General features: G+C 46.7%; 1 protein-coding gene across 1 annotated transcript; it reads right to left on the reverse strand.

Annotated features, from left to right (window-relative positions):
* Positions 1 to 52: 52 nt before the first annotated feature.
* Positions 53 to 21,715, reverse strand: TOP3A (DNA topoisomerase III alpha). The gene is made up of 19 exons (XM_070761441.1): positions 21,447 to 21,715; positions 20,785 to 20,844; positions 20,202 to 20,275; positions 19,064 to 19,139; positions 18,421 to 18,529; positions 17,220 to 17,363; positions 16,121 to 16,291; positions 14,299 to 14,399; positions 12,970 to 13,044; positions 12,078 to 12,160; positions 10,655 to 10,862; positions 8,769 to 8,954; positions 7,858 to 7,987; positions 7,554 to 7,667; positions 7,298 to 7,463; positions 5,266 to 5,409; positions 3,913 to 4,035; positions 2,032 to 2,738; positions 53 to 911 (listed from the first exon to the last, which is right to left on the reverse strand). The coding sequence occupies exons 1-19, from the start codon at positions 21,618 to 21,620 to the stop codon at positions 739 to 741; spliced, it is 3,018 nt and encodes a 1,005-aa protein (XP_070617542.1). The 5' UTR covers positions 21,621 to 21,715; the 3' UTR covers positions 53 to 738.
* Between the last annotated feature and the right edge of the window lie 409 nt (positions 21,716 to 22,124).

Here is a 22,124-nt window from a genome sequence, read left to right on the forward strand (position 1 = left end):
ATGCTGCTTATGTAGGGGGTTGGATACCGACTGGCACAACCAACACTTAGGCTTAAGCCAAATATATATTTTAATTTAAAAAATATTACCCACATCAGTTGATGAGAGCAAGGCAGTAGCTGCCCTTTGCGTACGAATATAGCATTGAGCAGGGTAGGAAGTTAGAAATATGAAACTCTCTGGGTTTTGCACACGCGTATTTTCCTTTTGAATAAATTATCGAGGGTGGCTATGGCAGTTAACAAGGAGGTTGGACACGCATGCTTCCTTAGAGAACATCGTTTCAAGGCTGAACGAAGTTTTCCTCCACAGAAATCCTATTCTAATAAAAGAGACATTTGTTGAGCTTTGAAATGACGTTCTCTAAGAAAGCGTCAGGCCTTGGAGAAACACCACCACCTCATTTAAACTCCCAAAGAAAAGAAAAGCTTTATAAAATCAAACATCAGCATGGTGTTGAGTCTAAAGCGGAGGCCTTCAAACTTGGTACCTTTCAGGCTTGTGGACTTCAATTCCCAGAATTCTCCAGCCACCGTAGAATTCAGACACAGAATTCTGGGAGTTTGTCCACCCAAGGTTGAGGAACCACAGCCTCAAGTCCCAACTATATTTTAAAACTTGGAAAAGGTGGAGAAGCCTGCGAGGAAGGAGCTTGACCGAGGTCCACTCGCCAGGCTCTCGTCTGCAGAAGGGTCTCTCTGGTCAACCGGCCTAGGGCTGTCCGTGGGCCACGCTGCTTCAGTGACGTTGTGGACACGTGGTTTTGGTGTGGCCAGGCTGGTGGCAAACGCTGCACGACCTTGGCCTCTTCGAAGGCGCGGTCAAGGCAGAGTCACTGTCCGATCTTTTCGCCTTGGCCCCAGGCCCCCGTTGGGCCCACTCGCCCACGGAAGGAGGGAAGGTGGAGGCAGCTGCAACATAGAAACATAGAATGGGGGATTCTGGGAGTTGAAGTCCAAATATCTTCAAGTTGCCTAGGTTGGGAAACACTGGCTTACAGCATAGAAACATAGAAGACTGACGGCAGAAAAAGACCTCATGGTCCATCTAGTCTGCCCTTATACTATTTTCTGTATTTTATCTTAGGATGGATATATGTTTATCCCAGGCAGGTTTAAAGTCAGTTACTGTGGATTGAGCAACCACGTCTGCTGGAAGTTTGTTCCAAGGATCTACTACTCTTTCAGTAAAATAATATTTTCTTATGTTGCTTTTGATCTTTCCCCCAACTAACTTCAGATTGTGTCCCCTTGTTCTTGTGTTCACTTTCCTATTAAAAACACTTCCCTCCTGGACCTTATTTAACCCTTTAATATATTTAAATGTTTCTATTCTGTCCCCCCTTTTCCTTCTGTCCTCCAGACTATACAGATTGAGTTCATGAAGTCTTTCCTGATACGTTTTATGCTTAAGACCTTCCACCATTCTTGTAGCCCATCTTTGGACCCGTTCAATTTTGTCAATATCTTTTTGTAGGTGAGGTCTCCAGAACTGGACACAGTATTATTCCAAATGGGGTCTCACCAGCGCTCCATATAAGGGGATCACAATCTCCCTCTTCCTGCTTGTTATACCTCTAGCTATGCAGCCAAGCATCCTACTTGCTTTCTCTACCGCCTGACTGCACTGTTCATCCATTTTGAGACTGTCAGAAATCACTACCCCTCAATCCTTCTCTTCTGAAGTTTTTGCTAACACAGAACTGCCAATGCAATACTCAGATTGCATATAGAGGAACGATATAACATTCTAAATCCAGTTAATTAAATTAATAGTCTAAAAACCCCAAACTATAGAAGACACTCATTCCCATTCAAGAAATAACTCACAGCACATTCATCGGCCAGGGGGCTAAGAGTCCAATGGCCCCACGCCCGGCAGCATCAATGAGGTTGAGGTCCACTTGTCTTAAAAGCTGCCCCCGTTGTTCTTAACCTCATCTCTCTGCTTGTCCCCCTCCCAGAAAGCTACGAAGCTCCCGCCAACCCTCCCACCCCCCGCACCCACCCATGGCGCCCACTGCCCCCTTACCTGGCCACGCGCTCTCGTCCGCCCACTCGAAGAACCCACACTGCTGCTCCCTCGGCTTCTCACAGGTGTGGAACTGGCGCCCCTTGTTGGGTCCGTCCTTCTGCACCGTCCTGCTCACCACCGGCTGGTTGCACCTGCAGAGAGGGGCGACTCCTCGGCCAGCGCCGTCTCCAGGGTCAGAGTCCGCCCGCCTGGGCCTTGCTGCGCTTCTTTGCCCGGGCAGGGAAGAGCCCGCGGGGGGTGCCGGGAACCCGGAGGTCCCGTTCGGCCGGTGGTCGGGCCCCTGCTGGTCGGACCACAGGAAGAACCGGCAGCTGCCGCTGTTGCACTTGTAGAACTGCCGGCCTTGGTTGGGGCCTTCTTTGCGGACGGTCAGAAGCAGGGCCTCCTCCCCACAGTTACACACCACGGCGTCGTTCCCAGCCACGTCGGCAGGCGCTGGAGGAGGAGGGGGAGTCCTGGGCGCTGGCGCAGGAGGGGCCGCGGGAGCAAGCAGGCGCTGGCCACGGCTGGGGAGGGCTGTGCCGTTAAGGGGGCGGGGGGCTTCCTGGGGCAGATTCCTCGGCTGAGTTGGAGCCCTGGCTGGACCTTGCAGGTACTTCAGGTCCAGGATCTGCCTGAGGGTTTCGTCACAGCCACCGATGCAACCCACAAACTCCAGGGGCATCACGGGCGGGAGGCTGCCTCGCTTGAACTTCAGTTTCAGCCTGGGGGGTTGGGGGGAGAGAAGGGGAGCAATGAGCCCTGGACTCCTGGCACGGCTGCCCCACATCAGTGAGGCTTCTGCTGGGCTCCCGTGCCCAAATGACCCCTCTGCCAACGGATTTCAGCCTCAAGATCTGCCCAGGGTGACCAAGATGTCAAAAAGGAAAGCGAGGGAATGCTTTACAAAGCCCTGCATGGCATTGGACCAGATTACCCCTGGAACCGCCTGCTACCGCACGAATCCCAGCGACCGATAAGGTCCCACAGAGTTGGCCTTCTCCGGGTCCCGTCGACTAAACAATGTCATTTGGCGGGACCCAGGGGAAGAGCCTTCTCTGTGGCGGCCCCGGCCCTCTGGAACCAACTCCTCCCGGAGATTAGAATTGCCCCCACCCTCCCTGTCTTTCGTAAACTACTCAAGACTCATTTATACCACCAGGCATGGGGGAGTTGAGATATTCCTTCCCCCTAGGCCATTACAAGTTATGCATGGTGTGTTTGTGTGTATGTTTGGTTTTTATAAAAGGGGTTTTAGTTGTTTTTTATTACTGGATTGTACATGTTGTGTTTATTATTGTTGTTAGCCGCCCCGAGTCTACGGAGAGGGGCGGCATATAAATCCAATAAATTATTACTATTATTATTTAGTACATTGATAGCGTGTACTAAATAATAATAATTATTATTATTCACTTGGGTGCTGAAAGAGTGTGGGCATGCGCTATTGTGCAGGCACAAGAGCCTACACCCATAATTCCACGCCTGGGAGGGGTGAAAACAGCTGCCCCCATCCCTCGGAGGCCCTAGAGGCTGGAAATGGCCTGTTTCCCAACTTCTGGTGGGCCCAGTAGGCTCATGGTTCCCCCTCCCCAGGCTCCAAAGGTATCTCTGGAGCCAGGGGAGGGTAACAACGCCCTCCCCCACCCCCCTGGAGGCTCTCTGGAAGCCAAAATCCCCCTCCCAAAGCTTCTGAGCACGCCAAAAATCAGATGGCCGGCACACACATGTATGTTGGAGTGTGCCAGCAACTATGGCTCCGTGTGCCACCTCTGGACCCCGTGCCATAGGTTCAGCCATCACCCCTTTAGTATAAATCAAGTCTGATGAAGCAAAACTCGGCAGCTCCCGAACGGCAGCAGAAACAGAGCTCGCGGCCTCCCCTCTGCCGAGACTCACCGATGCACCGGAGCCGGTTTGCAGACCTCACAGACAGAATCGTCCTTGCTGACCTCCAGCACAGAGTCGGGAAACCAGACCGAGGATTTGCAGGCAGGGAAGCCCAGGCAGCTGAGATAAAAGCTGGAGAGGAAACACAAGGGGAACGTCAGACAAGCAGAAGAGGCGGCAGTTACGGATCAAGTGTCAAAATGGGTCCCGTTGCGTCGGTATTTTTCCATTTACCATATTTTTCAGAGTATAAGACGCACCTTAGTTGTTGGGGAGGAAAATAGGGGAAAGAATCTGCCTACCAGGTATTCATCTGGCCAGTGTCCTTAGTCTGGTCAGTTTCAGCACATTGTTTTATCCCCTGGTTAGGGCTTAAAAAAACTTTATTGGGAGAGAGTAACAGTGAAAGAGCTTGCAAGCAGGTAAGAGCTGGGAACATCATTAGCGCCAGGAAAGAAATATTCAAAGCAAGTAGAGCAATGGAAAAAACCCTGCAAAAACGTAGGGCTTGGAAAACATTCTTTGTAAAGAGTAACAATGAAAGAGCTTGCAAGCTGCTAAGAGCTGGGAAGATTGTTAGCCCCTGGTTAGGGCTGGAAAGAAACATTCGGAGCAAGTAGAGCAATGAAAAAAAACCCCTACAAAGACAGGGCTTGGAAAACATTCTTCGCAGGGAGAAACAACGAAAGAGCTTGCCAGCCAATAAGAACTAGGAACATAATGGAGGATTATCTGATCATTGTGTTTCGTGACTGCTTTGCTGACTTTGACCTTTTGTGTGCTGATTTTTCCCCGCTTTGAAACTAAACCAGAGCAAAGTGTGTTTCACTTTGTGAAAGAAGAAGGACTGTGAATTGCCTCACAGCTGCAAGCTAAGTATCACAGGACTGATAAGGGACTTGTACAAATTACCCGTTTGTTTGGAGACCAGTGCTCTTGACTATACCAAAAGAGGGCTTGGTTTAAGGGAATTTTCATTATAAAGAACATTGTTTTGCATTTTCAAATATGTGTGTGTCTGAAATTGTATGTGTGCATTTTTGGGAGGAGTCTACCAGAGAGCTCAACAGAACGGTAGGAATCATTCTTTGTAGAGAGAAGCAATGAAAGAGCCTACAAGGTAAGAGCTGGGAAGGTCATTAGCAGCTTGTTAGGGCTGGGGGGCAGGGGGGGGGGGGGAGGAAGCTACATTTAGAGTATAAGACGCAGCCAAATTATCAGCCTCTTTTAGGGAGGAAAAAAGTGCGTCTTATACTCCGAAAAATACGGCAGTGGTTTTTTTGTTGTTTGGGCAAAATTGCTATCAAGCATCTTCTACTCAAACCAGGAGAACGTGTGTTGTCTTGCAGCTTCCCAACTCACCCTCCGTTCTTCTTGGTCTTCAGGATCATGTCGGAGTTGCACTGGGGGCATTTCCTCACCGGATCAGGCATCGCTGGGTAAATGTCCTCCTCGTGAGCCACCTGGGCCACCCCACCCAAATATTGGGCCACGGCCTCATCCAACCTGGGGGGGACGGGGACAAAACCAATGATGAAGCAGGCATATTCCTCCCGTCCATCAGCTTGTATCCAGCAAGCATTCACGGATCCTAAGTATTTTGTGCAGAAAATGCCAACACAATTATTATTTCAGGAGAAAGTTCTGGGAAAATTGCAGCTTGTGGCTTTCCACGTGTTGTTGGGTTGCACCTCTCTGTAGCCGTTGTTTTAAATTCTTAGTATCTGTGTATTTATTTTGCTCCTCGCCCAGTTTCTTTCTGGCAGCTGAATAAATGCATAAATTACCTAGTTCTTTGCTTACACAATTGATCTTGGATCAAGGAAGGACCTGAACACTTTCCCACACTGAGCTAGCAGCACTGACTCCACAAACGCTCTGTGACGTGTCTACTTTTTAAAAATTTCTGAAACAGGTGCTCCCCTTGTAGAGAAGAAGCAAAGGTTTAAAGGGGGATTTATACGCAGCTTCCCCTGGACTTTTAGCTGCCCTTTCTCTCTTCTCCAGCCAATGCCCACTGAGCTGGTCCAGGCAGGGGCTCCGTGTTGGGAGGGTTTTGCACATGTGGAAGTTAATCCCCCAAGTAGCCACTGTTCACCACTCTACCTAATTGAAGTCTGCAATGAAAAACACTGCAGACGGGTTTCCTGTAAAAATATATTTTACTTTTTTTCTTATCAAACTGCTTCTCTAAATAAACTATCACCTTTTCATTTAACCACTATAATAAAATATCCACAATACTTTTATATAGAAACATAGAAGTCTGATGGCACAAAAAGAACTCCTGATCCATCTAGTCTGCCCTGATACTATTTCCTGTGTTTTATCTTAGAATGGATATATGTTTATCCCAGGCATGTTTCAATTCAGTTACTGTGGATTGACCAACCACGTCTGCTGGAAGTTTGTTCCAAGGATCTACTACTCTTTCAGTAAAATAATATTTTCTCACGTTGCTTCTGATCTTTCCCCCAACTAACCTCAGATTGTGTCCCCTTGTTCTTGTGTTCACTTTCCTATTAAAAACACTTCCCTCCTGAACCTTATTTAACCCTTTGACATATTTAAATGTTTCGATCATGTCCCCCCTTTCCCTTCTGTCCTCCAGACTCTACAGATTGAGTTCATGAAGTCTTTCCTGATACGTTTTATGCTTCAGACCTTCCACCATTCTTGTAGCCCGTCTTTGGACCCCTTCAATTTTGTCAATATCTTTTTGTAGGTGAGGTCTCCAGAACTGAACACAGTATTCCAAATGGGGTCTCACCAGCGCTCTATATAAGGGGATCACAATCTCCCTCTTCCTGCTTGTTATACCTCTAGCTATGCAGCCAAGCATCCTACTTGCTTTTCCTACTGCCCGACCACACTGTTCACCCATTTTGAGACTGTCAGAAATCACGACCCCTAAATCCTTCTCTTCTGAAGTATTTGCTAATACAGAACTGTCAATGCAATACTCAGATGGAGGATTCCTTTCCCCCAAGTGCATTATTTTACATTTGGAAACATTAAACTGCAGTTTCCATTGCTTTGACCATATAAATCTTATTCCGTCCACCACTGCAACCACTAGCCATTAAACTACAAACCACCTAGCACAAACCACTCTATAACAAACCACTTTCTACTGTAACAAACCACTCTGTAACAAACCACGCCCATGCAAGGGTCTTCCTCCTTATATAGGTTACAGCCAATCAGGTTGCAGCACAATTTAGCAAACCTATGACTACACGCGGATTATGGCTTACACCAGACTTTCCTATGGTTACAAACCATTTACCTGCATTGTAGTATTACCTTCAGAAACAAACTTATTTCTGACATTACGAACAACCCGCCCCCCCATTATTTCCCTTGACCAGGGTGGGGATTTTTCCGCCCTCACTTTTTGGCTTCAGCCACGGCGGCCACGAAGACTTGCTTATATTTCTGGACCTGCTCTCGGAGCACGGTGGACTTGTCCTTCCTCCCCTCACAAATCAGCTTCAGGTCATTTTCGAGTTCGGCTCGAAGATCCGGCTTGGACATCTCGTAGCCCATGGAATCGTAGCCTGTTGGTTGTGGGGGGGAGAGGAGTGGGTGGAGGAAAGGCTGGAGGGGAGAGTGAAGCCAAGCGGTCTTTAGACGGGATCGGTTCTTACCTTCCACCAGCCCCATGCCCAGCTGGCCTGGGAGGAAGCGCTGGTCCGAGGTGAGCCCCACGTACATGCGGGACTTGATGGTCTCGATGTGCTCCGCGTGGGTGGCGTCCGTTCCTGAAAGCCAAGCGTTGGCGTGAGTGGGTATGGCTAGCTGATGAGGCCAAAATAAGGCCGAAATAGATCTATCCTAGTCTCCCTTAATTTTCAAATTCAGCAAAAAACATGTGACATATATATATTTAAATACACAAAACAAACTCTGAAGGTGAGTGGGAGAACATCTCCGATCTGCAGCAGGACTGACCGATGCCGTGTTTCTCCATCAGGGAGATGAGGTCTGCTTCGGTGAGCAGCTGAGGGGGGCTGGTCTCCCCCTCCACCATCTCCACCATGGAGGGCTGGAAGCAGGAGCCCTTCTCGTAGACGGGGATAACCTGCGCAGGCGAAGGAGGCAGGGAGGAAAGGGTGGGGTTACATGGGAGAGCTAAGAAAGGACGGGAGAAATGGAGAGGGGCGGCATACAAACCTAATAAATAAAAATAATAATAAGAAGAAGAAGAAAGGTACACGGTAGATCTAACTCCCGGAACAGAGTCTGCCCATTATGGTCCTAAGTTGTGACCGTCATAAAACGAGGCTTTGGGGATGGCCTCCTTGTAACTTCAAAGGGTCTATGAGTGACTGATTGTGCTTTGAAGACGACCCCTGTATTGTTAGCGCAAATGGGGACTGTGAGTGATGAGTAATTTTTCTCCCCCTCTTAAGCTACTACAACAGTGATGGCAAACCTACGGCACGGGTAGCACGTGGAGTCATATCTGCTGGCACGCAAGCCGTTGCCCTATGTGCATACATGTGCCAGCCATCTGATTTTTGGCTTACTCAGAAGCTCTGGGAGGGCGTTTCTGGCTTCCAGAGAGCCTCGGGGGGCTGGGGGAGGGATTTTTACCCTCCTTCGGCTCCAGGGAAGCCTTTGGAGCTTGGGGAGGGTGAAACATGAGCCTACTAGGCCCACCAGAAGTTGGGAAACAGGCAATCTTTGGCCTCCAGGGGGCAGGGGAAGCTGTTTTCGCCCTTCCCAAGCATTGAATTATGGGTGTGGGCACTCGCACATGCGCTATTGTGGCATCAGAGGGAAAAAGGCTTTGCCATCACTGCACTACAACCTCTTCTAAGGAGCTGGCCCTTGTCTTACTATCGAGCGCTTGCTCCCACCTTGTCACTCCACTTTTCGTAAGGGTAGACTTCCAGGTAATTTCTGGCAAGGATCATCAAGCCGTGAGCCACGAAGCGCTCGCTGGCTATCTCGATCTCCACTGTGGTTTCCTGGCCCTTGGCGTCCTCGGAACAGCAGGCCAGGAAGTGGCGGACGATGAATTCATACAGCCGCTGGTCATTGCCCTGGCAGGACACAAAGGAAAGAGGAGGGAAATTGGGAGGGTTTTTTTTTTGCAGCAGGGGACAGTCGGAGGAGAAACAGATTTGTACAGATGTTAAGATGGTCCTCCTTTATTGAAAAACCCATCTGGAGGTTCCAGCAATAAATATTCCCATTTTTAAATTACCGTGTTCCCTCGATTTCCCCGGGGGATGCGTTCCGAGACCGCCCGCGAAAGTCGAATTTCCGCGAAGTAGAGATGCGGAAGTAAATACACCATTTTTGGCTATGGACAGTATCACAAGCCTTCCCGTAACACTTTAAGTCCCTAAATTACCATTTCCCATTCCCTTAACAACCATTTACTCACCATTATTACTGGTACTCACCACTGAATAAGACACTTAGTGATCCTGATATTTATAAACATAATTATTTATTAACAATAATTTTTTTGGTTGTTTATTTGCAAAAATTATTAGTTTGGCGATGACATGTGACGTCATTGGGTGGGAAAAAACCACAATGTATTTTTTAATTAATTTTTTTTTAAAAAAATCTTGGTATAGGCTATTCGCAAAGTTCGAACCCGCAAAAATCGAGGGAACACTATTATTTATTTATTTATTTATTTATTAGATTTGTATGCCGCCCCTCTCCGTAGACTCGGGGCGGTTAACAACAATAATAAGACGATATAAACAAATCTAATATTTAAGTTTAAGTTAAATTAAAAAACCCTAATTTAAGAAACCAATCATACATACAGACATACCAAGCATACATTTTATAAGCCTAAGGGGAAGGGAATATCTCAATTCCCCCACGCCTGATGGCAGAGGTGGGTTTTAAGGAGCTTATGAAAGGCAAGGAGGGTGGGGGCAACTCTGATCTCGGGGGGAGCTGCTTCCAGAGGGTTTTTGAACAAGAAGGAAACGTATTCCGGTCTTCCAATGAAAGGGCATTTTGTAAGGTGCTGCTTTCTGCTTCATTTACGAGGGTCGCCCAGAAAGCAATGCACCACATTCTTTTTTTTCTCAGCCTACAGTAATGGTACGAATGCAAGAGTTTAGATGTACGTTATTTGAATTGTCAGGAGTGCGTGGTGTAAATTTTGCCTTTCTTCAGACAGAGAGTGTAGCTGCAGCCGTCTTTTGAAATGACGCCTGTAAGTGACGCACGTTACAAGCAGCGTGTCTTCGTTGAATTTCTCACTGCGGAGAAAGAAACTGTTGGGAACATTCACAAACGTTTGTGTGACAGTTGATGGAGAATCTGCAGTCGACAGAAGGACGGTTAGTCGCAGAAGACATTTTGAGGATGATGAAGAGGGGATTCGCCCAGTGCAGAAATGGCTTTGTGAGCAGAACAAGGAGGGGTACCAACGGGGCATACACACCCTTGTGTCTCACTGGAGGAAGGACATAGAAGGGGATGGAGATTATGTGGAAAAAATAGGGAGTGTAGAAGAAACATCTTTCTTGTGTGTAAGTTTCATTGTGTTCAATAAATAATGGTTGAAGGGGAAAATGTGGCACATTCCTTTCTGGGCGACCCTCGTACTTTTCAGATTCTTCAGGGTTAATCAAATGCACCTGTTAGAAAGTGGCATATAAATTTAATAAATAAATAAATAAATTTAATAAATAAATAAATAGTAAGTGCTCTTCCCTTCGGAAGCAAAGCTGCACCTGAGACTCGCCAGTCAGTCTCGGGGACTCACCTGCAGATTCCCGGCGTGTTTGGTGGGATGAATGGGAGGGTGGGCCTGATCGGACTTTGCCCCCTGCCTTGGGGTTGGCCCACCTCTGTCCAGGATCCTTTGCGCAAAGGCCCCCCAGTGGGGGTCTTGACTCTGGAGCTGCACCAGCTGGGAGAGGTTCAGGTCTTTGGGGAAAATGTTGGTCTCTGTTCGGGGGTAACTTATGTACCTTTAAAAGCCAGCAAAGGGGGCAGGGATTACTTTTGAAGAAGTGCTTGTCAATTTAATTAATTTGATTTCTGTGCCGCCCAATCGCAATGGGACTCGGGGCGGCTTGCAATAATAAATTGTACATACAATAAACAAGGCAAATAATTAGCAATAAGAAACTAAAGACCCATAATAAACCCTAATGACAGGGGGCCCAGGGGGAAAGGCATTTTGAAATTCCCTGATATTTCCCTGTAACTTGAGATCTAGTTAAGGCACGGTCGTAAATGACGTCACACCAAACGGCTAAGCCATGGAGAAATATCAGTAGGTGACTAAGTTTTTGCCAAAGTTATGCTCATTCTGCCAGGCAATGCGATCCAGGGTTTTACATGATTTTCCCCTGACTTTTAAACATTTTAATAGTTTGGTTTTCCCCCCTGATTTATTCCATTTTTTTCACAATTTCCCCAATAATTCCCTCATATTTCCTGAACCGCCAATTTCCGATTTCCCTGTTTTCCAGGTTTGCTGGACACCCTGTCATCCTACAGCAGAGGTCTTCAAACTTGGCAACTTTTAAGACTTGTGGACTTGAACTCCCAGAATTCTCCATCCAGCATAGAATTCAGCCAGAGAATTCTGGGAATTGAAGTCCACAAGTCTTAAAAGTTGCCAGGTTTGGGGGCCATTATCCTACAGGGAGTTATTCCAAGAAAAACAGCTGCTTTTATCAATCAATATCAATATCAACTTTATTTGATTAGTCAATCGACCATATCAAAGCGAGGAAAAGGACCACATCGGTCGTCATAAAACTGTGACTGGTTTAAATACAATAAAAGTGGCTAAAATAGAGGGAATTTGAATAAACAATAAGTTAAAATGCAGTATAATAAGCTAAAATTGAGTAGTAAAACATGAGAATATAACTCGTGCAAAGGATTATATTAAACAAATCTAAGATACTGATATGAAATATTCTTAAGTGAGTTCATCTCCTTTTCATCCAATATGTTCTATAAAACGTATTCTCATCTGAACAGCCCTGACTATAAACTTAGCCGTTCTATAAACTACACACATATTTGTACCCTGAAGAAAATATGATAATTGTTTATTACAGTCCCAGTGTATGATTTTGTCAACTAGGGGCTGTAAATACTGAGGTCTTACTGAGGAGTATAGTTTACGAGTGAGTAGCACATGTGCAATGTCTAGCTGCCTTTATTACCCTTGGGTATACAGCTTCTCGGCGATCTTCATGGTCTCCTTGGCATTTATTTTCAGCTTACGGGAAGCCAATTTCTCAAGTTCCTGTAGTAGCAGAAGAAGGGGAGGAAGAAAAATACGCTTGACCAGTGTGCACCAAAATATTTATTTATTTATTTATTTATTGGATTTGTATGCCGCCCCTCTCCGTGGACTCGGGGCGGCTAACAACAGTGGTAAAAACAGCATGTGACAATCCAATACTAAAACAGCTAAAAACCCTTGTTATAAAACTAATCATACATACAAACATACCGTGCATAAATTGTAGAAGCCTAGGGGGAAAGAGTATCTCAGTGGCGTCAGAGGTGGGTTTTAAGCAGCTTACGAAAGGCAAGGAGGGTGGGAGCTATTCTAATCTCTGGGGGGAGTTGGTTCCAGAGGGCCGGGGCCGCCACAGAGAAGGCTCTTCCCCTGGGTCCCGCCAAGCGACATTGTTTAGTTGACGGGACCCGGAGAAGGCCCACTCTGTGGGACCTAACTGGTCGCTGGGATTCGTGCGGCAGAAGGCGGTCCCGGAGATAATCTGGGCCCCTCTGCCCACATAAAATTAATAGGAGCCCTGGAATCAGGAACACGAGTGAGCCCCTGTGACACCTGAAAACCAGCGACTTTTCTCAACCCAGGAATAATCATGCAATTTTCTTAATGATGCGTTTCCACAAGTTTCAAGATGAATGGACTTCCCACCAGAGAAGGCCAAAATATCTCTCAGATTTAGCCACTTCCGTGTCTGCTCTGGACGTCCAGCCTGAGGCTTTCAAAAGAAGGTCTACTAAGGGCGTTTGGATCAGAAGCTGAGCCGAGAGCTTTTCTTATTCTGACTTCAAACGGCTCCTTTCCCCATAGCCTACCACGGTGTCCAGTGGAAGGGGTCTCCATTTGCTCTTGGGTTTGCTCCCGACCTCCACCACGGTGGCCCGAGGAGCCTAAGACAAAGGCGGGCAGAAGACAAGGTTATTATTATTATTAATTCTTAGATTTATATGCCGCCCCTCTCTGAGGACTCGGGGCAGCTTTCAACATACAAAAAAGACAGTATACATCGAGATACAATTAATTTAACTTAAAAGTTACATTTAAAAACTAAAGAACCTATTAAAATACACACATATCCATTCAAACAAACCCACCATGCATTCATTGGCCAGGGGGAAGAATCCAATGACCCCCAAGCTTGGCGGCATTGGTGAGTCTCAAGACTTGTGGAAGGCGAGGAAGGTGGGGGCAGTGCAAATTTCCCGGGGGAGCTGATTCCAGAGAGCTGGAGCCCCCACAGAGAAGGCTCTTCCCCCGGCCTCGCCAAATGACATTGTCGAGTTGACAGGACCTGGAGAAGGCCGACTCTGTGGGAGCTGACCGGTTACTGGGATTCATGCTGCAGAAGGCAGCCCCACAAGTAATCTGTAGGGCTTTAGGGGTCATAATCAGAACTGCAGAAAAAACAATGGCTGCCAACCTGCCTTCCATTGAGGACCTGTAGACTGCACGAGTCAAAAAGAGGGCGGGGAAAATATTTACTGACCCCTCGCATCCTGGACACAAACTGTTTCAACTCCTACCCTCAAAACGTCGCTACAGAGCCCTACACACCAAGACAACTAGACACAAGAACAGTTTTTTTCCTAACGTCATCACTCTACTAAACAAATAATTCCTTCAACACTTTCAGACTTTCTACTAAATCTGCACTTCTATTCTACTAGTTTTTCTCATCATTCCTTTCACCCATTTCCTCCCATGTTGACTGTAGGACTGTAACTTGTTGCTTATATCCTAAGATTTTTATTAATATTGCTTCTTCATTGCTTATTTGACCCCTATGACCATCATTAAGTGTCGTACCCCATGATTCTTGACAAATGTATATTTTATTTTATGGACGCTGAGAGCATCTGCACCAAAGACAAATTCCTTGTGTGTCCAATCACATTTGGCCAATAAAATTCTATTCCTATTCTATTCTATTCTATAACAAATACTTCGAATTGAGTCCGGAAACCAATTGGCAGCCAATGCAGACCACAGAGTGTTGGAGAGATGTGGGCCTGTCTGGGTCAGCCCAGGACTGCTCACGCAGCTGCGTTCTGCACCATTTGCAGTTTTCGAAGGCAGCCCCATGTAGAGAGCATTGCAGTAGCCAAACCTTGGGGTGTTAAGGGCATGAGGCCTTCCCTACCTACCTCCATGCACATCTGGTAGAGAACCAGGCACGCCGTGTGGTTGAAGAGTCGGTGCCTCTTCCAGCTGAAGTCCACGACGCCTTCTTCGTGTTCATGAATCACTGTGGGGGCAGAAGGTGGGTCACAAGGCTCGGCCTCCCCCCAGGCAACCTGGGGCACCCTTCTGCTTATAGCCTGCCTGGGAGGGAAGGAGGCTCTTCTCAACAGCGGCTGCAGCCCAAAACGATGAGATGGAAACGGCAGCTAAAGCAAGGCAGCCTTTGGGTCAACCCTGGAGCTGACCCGACTGAAGCCATCTTGGAGCTTCAGGGTTGCTGCCCTGGGGCTGAGGGGTAGGGAAGGGGGATTAGAGATAGATGGGAACCAAGGACATTCCCACTCCTGGCCAGAGGGAGGAGGAGTCATGTCGCCAAGCAACCAGACGGAGCCTTGATTGGACCACGTGACTGATTGCTTGGGATTGAGGGGAAACTTTTGCGAGGGTCGCCCAGAAAGTAATGCACCACATTTTTTTTCTCAGTCTACAGTAGTGGTATGAATGCGAAACTTTAGAGATACATTATTTGAATTTCTCCGCGTGTAAATGTTGCGTTTCTTCAGATAGACAGCAGTGTTACGAAAGGGCGTCTGTAAGTGACGGACATTACAAGCAGTGTGTTCTCATTGAATTTCTCACTGCAGAGAAAAAAACTGTTGGGAACATTCACAAATGTTTGAATACAGTTGATGGAGAATCTGCAGTCGACAGAAGTACGGTTAGTCGCTGGGCACAGAGGGGGAGGCCGTTACAGGGCAGATATGGCTTCGTGACCCAAACAACGAGTGGTACCAACAGGGCATACACGCCCTCGTGTCTCGCTGGAGGAAGGCCACAGAACGGGACGGAGATTATGTGGAAAAATAGGGAGTGTAGAAGAAACATCATTTTTTTCTGGTGTGTAAGTTTCATTGTGTTCAATAAATATTTTGAAGGGAAAAAAAGTGGTGCATTACTTTCTGGGCGACCCTCAAAATTAGGAGAAAACCGTGGGAACCTTCAGAGTCGGTTTTCACCAGCTCTGTGCCAATATCACCTGTCCAATAAAGTTGTTCTTTGATGAATCCACCTGCCAGGGAGTTTTGCTTGCTATGGGTCTATTACCTAGACAATGATATTTGCTAACAACAGCCAAAGTCATGCCAATTTATTTATTTATTTATTTATTTATTAAATTTGTATGCTGCCCCTCTCCGCAGACTTGGGGAGGCTCACAACAGCAACAGAAAAACAGTGTAAAATACAAATTCAATAATTAGAAAGCTAAAAACCCACAATTTAAAAAAAAAAACATTCACACAACATACCATACATAAACAGTATAGGCCTGGGGAAGATATTTCAGTTCCCCCATGCCTGATGACAGAGGTGGGTCTTAAGGAGTTTGCGAAAGGCAAGGAGGGTGGGGGCTGTTCTAATCTCAGGGGGGAGCTGGTTCCAGAGGGTCAGGGCCACCACAGAGAAGGCTCTTCCCCTGGGATCCGCCAAATTCCAGACAAAACGAGAGGAGCATGACTCCAGTGGCACGGACATGTGGGCAGAGCGAGTGTGGAATCCATCGCGAGACGGACACCTGCACTCAGCCTACAGGGCCGCCCCAAGGATGGACGAAAAGGTGATGGATGGACTGCGAGCCATAGCAGACCGGACAAAGTGATGTGGGGAATGCAAAACTGAAGACACCACGATAGGGTGGGCAGAACGCAAAGCACGAGAACGGGATTTGGAAAGCAAACTCCCAGTCCAGATGTTTCCCTGCCTGGCCATCGCCTTCCGAACTCTGACCTTTAATCCTGTAGAAGGTTTCTTGAACGAAGGCTTGGATGGCCTTGAATCTTTCCACCACGAAGCCCAGGGTGGGGAACTGGCAGCTCCCATAGCTGATGAGCTGCTCCGCCAACACCTCCGGGAAGATCTTCTGGAGCCTCAGCGTCTGGAACCGGGTAAAGGCGGCACCTGGTCAAGGAAGCAGAACACCCAGGCCCAACATGAAAAGGACAACTACAAGTCCCCTGTTGGAAGAAGGGAAGAGCTATTGGACAGGCCCAGAGGGAGCAGCAGGCATTCCTCTGAAAAGCTGGTGACATCACGGCTCCAAGGAAAAGTAAAAAGCCACTTTGACCATCAGCTACCAGAAAGACGCAGAGTATAAGACGCACCTTTTTTCTCCCTAAAAGAGGCTGATAATTAGGGTGCATCTTATACTCTGAATGTAGCTTTTTTTTTCAGCACTAACTGGCTGCTAACCATCTTCCCAACTGTTACCTTGCAGGATCTTTCATTGTTTCTCTCTGCAAAGAATGTTTTCCAAGCCCTAAGTCTTTGCAGGGTTTTTTCCATTGCTCTAATTTGCTCCTAGTAAGTTTCTTTCCAGCCCTAACCAGGTGCTAACAATGTTCCCAACTCTTACCAGCTTGCAAGCTCTTTCATTGTTACTCTCTGCCAAGAATATTTTCCAAGCCCTAACTCGTTGCATGGGGTTTTTTTCCATTGCTCTACTTGCTTTGAATGTTTCTTTCCAGGTGCTAACAATGTTCCCAGCTCCTACTGGCTTGCAAGCTCTTTCATTGTTACTCTCTCCTAATAAGGTTTTTTTAAAGCCCTAACCAGGGGATAAAATAATGTGCTGAAGCTGACCAGACTAAGGACGCTGGCCAGAATACTAGGTAAGCAGATTATTTTCCCTATTTTCCTCCCGAAAAACCAATGTGTGTCTTATACTCCCAAAATTACGGTAAATCAAAACGAAGTGTTTAGTTTTAGGACCGCCAACCCACAAAGATGAAGCTCTTTATTTAGCTTTGACTACAATCCCCATCCTTCCCCTCTGTGTCCCAAGCCGCCATTTGGGTCTACAGTCTGACTGCTGTGCTTTCTCTCTTACCTATTCTGAGGTCCAGCTCCTGCCTGACCTCCACAGCATCGTTGACGTTTGGATCTGGCTGGGTGAGGTTCTCGCAAGCGGATCTGATGGCCTGGGGTGTGATCTCCGAGAAGCGGGCCCGGAACACCTGGAGGTTTGGCTTCACTGTCCAAGAAAGGTTTGAATCAGGGGGAGCCAAGCAAAAGAAAAGAATGGAATTCTTTATTGATTGGACACACAAGGGATTTGTCTTTTGCGCAGATGTTCTCAGAGTACATAAAAGAGACATTTGCCAAGAATCATGAGATACAACGCTTAAAGATTGTCATAGGGGTCAAATAAGCAATGAGGAAACAATCAATATTAATAAAAATCTTAAGGATACAAACAACACATTAGTCATACAGTCAGAGGTCCTAGTCATACAGTTAAGTCCCACAGAGTGGGCCTTCTCCGGGTCCCGTCAACTAAACAGTGTCATTTGGCGGGACCCAGGGGAAGAGCCTTCTCTGTGGCGGCCCCGGCCCTCTGTAACCAACTCCCCCCAGAGATTAGAATAGTCCCCACCCTCCTTGCCTTTCGTAAGCTCCTTAAAACCCACCTCTGCCGTCAGGCATGGGGGAACTGAGATATTCTTTCCCCCTAGGCTGCTACAATTTATGCATGGTATGTTTGTATGTATGTTTGGTTTTTATAATAAGGGTTTTTAGCTACTTTAGTATTGGATTGTCGCATGTTGTTTTTACCACTGTTGTTAGCCGCCCCGAGTCTATGGAGAGGGGTGGCATACAAATCCAATAAATAATAATAATAAGTGGGAGGAGATGGGTGATAGGAATGATGGGAGAAAACTAGTAGAAATAGAAGTGCAGACTTAGTAAATAGTTTGACAGTGTTGAGGGAATTATTTGTTTAGCAGAGTGATGGCGTTCGGGGAAAAACTGTCCTTGTGTCTAGTTGTCTTGGTGTGCAGTGCTCTATAGCGACGTCTTGAGGATAGGAGTTGAAACAGTTTGTGTCCAGGATGCGAGGGGTCAGTCAATATTTTCATGGCCCTCAAAAGCATCACAGAGGAAGAAACTTGACGTGATTTGGAAAACTTCTTTAATCTCACTCAATTGATTACAAACTCTACGGTTTCCTGGGCAAAATTTCCTTCCCGGAGAGTTGCATGTGGAGGTGTGTATGTTGAGTGCCCAGCCTTTCACCCTTTCCTACACACCTGCTTTACACACGTGAATGATTTCAAAGCCAATGTTCTCCCCTTCACGATCACAGTCGGTCCAGATCACCAGGGCCTGGCACGGCCGAACCTCTCGCTCAAGCGTGCGCTGGAAGTGGTAACAGGACATGGCAACATGAAACAACAGAGGAGAAAGAGCGACTCTTCTGAAATAAGAGATAAGCCAAGGATATTTTATATCCTTGGTTTATCTCTTGATCGAAACATTTAAATATGTTAAAGGGTTCAATAAGGTCCAGGAGGGAAGTGTTTTTAATAGGAAAGTGAACACAAGAACAAGGGGACACAATCTGAGGTTAGTTGGGGGGGAAATCAGAAGCAACGTGAGAAAATATTATTTCACTGAAAGAGTAGTAGATCCTTGGAACAAACTTCCAGCAGACGTGGTTGGTAAATCCACAGGAACTGAATGTAAACATGCCTGGGATAAACATAGATCCACCCTAAGATAAAATACAGGAAATAGTATAAGGGCAGACTAGATGGACCATGAGGGCTTTTTCTGCCGTCAGTCTTCTATGTTTCTATATTATGTCCCTGGCTGGACGCAAGGCACATTCATCAGTCAGAGTTTGGAGCCACAGAAAAGGAGGAACGAGAGGAGGCTGCGGGCAGCACAAACCTTAATGTCCATGTAGTTTTCAGGGCAGAATTTCTCAATTTCTGCATCGAAAAGGACCAGGGGGTTACAGCTATGCCTGTTGGAAGAGCATCAGAGAAAGGCATGCAGGAAACAGCAAACACTTAGAGAAATGCTATCTAGCTTCTAGAGACATCTAGGCCTAAAATGACCCGGGGTGGCACAGCAGGTAGAGTGCTGTACTGCAGGCCACTGAAGCTGACTGTAGATCTGAAGGTCAGTGGTTCAAATCTCATCACCGGCTCGAGGTTGACTCAGCCTTCCATCCTTCCGAGGTGGGTAAAATATGCTGGGGGCAATATGGGGCGACCTTTGAAAAGTGTTCGGAAACTTCAGATCGTGCAGAATGCAGCTGCAAGAGCAATCATGGGCTTCCCCAGGTATGCCCATGTTACACCAACACTCCACAGTCTGCATTGGTTGCCGATCAGTTTCCGGTCACAATTCAAAGTGTTGGTTATGACCTATAAAGCCCTTCATGGCATCGGAACAGAATATCTCCGGGACCGCCTTCTGCCGCACGAATCCCAGCGACCGGTTAGGTCCCACAGAGTTGGCCTTCTCTGGGTCCCGTCAACTAAACAATGTCATTTCGCGGGACCCAGGAGAAGAGCCTTCTCTGTGGTGGCCCCAACCCTCTGTAACTAGCTCCCTCCGGAGATCAGAACTGCCCCCACCCTCCTTGCCATTTGTAAAGTTCTTAAGACCCATCTCTGCCGTCCCCGGGCCTATACAGTTTATACATGGTATATTTGTGTGTATGCCTGCTTTTAATAATGGGGTTTTTAGTGTTTTTTAAATTATTATATTTGTTCTTACATTGTCTTTGTTATTGTTGTGAGCCGCCCTGAGTCTACGGAGAGGGGCGGCATACAAATCTAATGAATGAATGAATGAATGAATGAATGAATAAATAAATAAATAAAATAAATGCTGGCTCTGTTAAAAAGGGCTATTGCTAACATGTTGTAAGCCGCCCTGAGCCTAAGGAGAAGGGCGGCATAAAAATCAAATAAATAAATAAATACATAAATAAATAAATAATGATTGTTACCGTGTTCAAAATCTGATTATAGAATTGCAGAAAATGAACCGTCCTTCCTGTACTGTTGGTACCTACCATTTCCGAAATGGTGCCTTGAAATCACGAGACAGCAAATGTCCGGACACAGATGTCATAATCAAAGTTACATTCTGCATAAAACAGAGAAAGATAAATTATTCTTGGCCATGCCAAGTGTCGTTTTGCAAAGATGGATTTGTATGCAGACAGTCTAACTTATTTTATTTTTTTTATCCGTTTGGATTCATTAAGAATACTTGTTTTGCCATTGATTGTATTGTTTAATTTTTGGCTATATATTATTATTATTATTATTATTTATTATTATTATTTATTGGATTTGTATGCCGCCCCTCTCCGGAGACTCAGGGGGGCTAACAGCAACAACAAGACAGCGTACAGTAATAATCCAGTACTAAAAACGATTAAGAACCCATTAATATAAAAACCAAACATACATACAGACATACCATGCATAAAATTGTAAAGGCCTAGGGGGAAAGAGGATCTCAATTCCCCCATGCCTGGCAATAACTAGCAATAAAGCAAAAGTCATTGGTAACATCCATGTTTTATCTACAATTACAGATGTAACAATAAGAGGCACAGTGAGAATTGTGATGGACTGTTTGATACAAACCTGATTAAACAAGTGATACTGGAATTCATAGATCTTGTTGTACACGGACATTCCTTCCCTCTGGAAAGAAAAGCAAACAAGCATCTTAGCTTAATAAACAAATCAATACCAACTTCTCACATAAATACTGTATTGTGAGAAATCTCTCAGGATGCTTATGGCTATCAAGCAGTAAGACATGATATTTATATAGGATATAAAACTCTGCTACTATTGGATCTTCACAGAATTTGACTTTTTACTACTTTCCGCAGTGTCAAATAAAGGCATTATCCCTCCCGCTCCCAGACTGTTGTTTTTCAATCCCGGGTTGGATCTTCAACTTATAAACAAGCCATTATGAATCACTCCATTACTCTTACAATAGGGCCCAGATGATTCCCTTGAGCGTCATTACCTCCAATTTAGGAACCAATGGACTAGACATAAAATAGTTTTCCAGCCCATCAACATGGACAGAGATAAAGGATGACAGCCGTTCTCTGAGATCTTATGGCAGAAGGGGTGTTTCCTTTCCCCCGGCCTCTAACAGAAGGATTTCCGGCTAATTTTATAAATATAAGCAAGTCGGACATTACTTTCAGCTTCAAATGAATGGGCTCCTGTCAAGCCATCCCAAACATTGACCAGGGTCAAGAAAGTGGGCTTCCTTGCTCTCCTACCCTCCTCATCCTGCTGTTCGAAAGGATGTCCGCAATCCCGCGGGCTGCGTCGTTTTTCTCTGCCACGCAGAGAACCTTCTGGAGGTTGCGAGGCGCCATGGTCTTTGCGGTCGGCCTGAAGCGAAGTTTGGAGGAGCAGAAGGACCTCAAGGTTCCCCAGGCCTGGCCAAACATCCTAAAATCCGGCCAGTCCAGATTCCGCTGGCTGGCCCATCGTGAGCCCTGGGCAGGTCCTTTTCCAGGCGGCGAAGGTCCGTCAGCGAGGTCGGAGAACTCTGATCTGGTCCAAAAGAGAGTGGATCCCTTCCTGGGGTTGGTCCCCCCAAGTTCCCACAGATCACAGAGGCTGATGGGGAGACCCCAAATGTTCTCTGGGGAGGGGAGCTTCCCTCAGGAGCCCTGCATGGCAATCCCAGGCTACTGGGGGGGGCACAGGGGTCTCACGAGGTCAGCCTCTCTCCCAGGGCTTCTTCTCTCCTTCTTGGCCCCCAATGGGACAGACGCTCCCTGAGCCCCCTCAGGCAGCCCCCCACCAGGGCCAAGTGGATTTCAGGCCTTTGTAGCTGCCAACCAGTTTACTCTCTGAATCTCCCCCTCCCCAATTTTTTACCCCCCCCCCAAACAAATTAGGGGGGAGGAAGCCCCTGGTGCCCCCAGCCCCCCTTCACTGGCTTCCCC

The sequence above is a fragment of the Erythrolamprus reginae genome, chromosome 9, assembly GCF_031021105.1.
Source record: "Erythrolamprus reginae isolate rEryReg1 chromosome 9, rEryReg1.hap1, whole genome shotgun sequence".
Taxonomy (NCBI): Eukaryota; Metazoa; Chordata; class Lepidosauria; order Squamata; family Dipsadidae; genus Erythrolamprus; species Erythrolamprus reginae.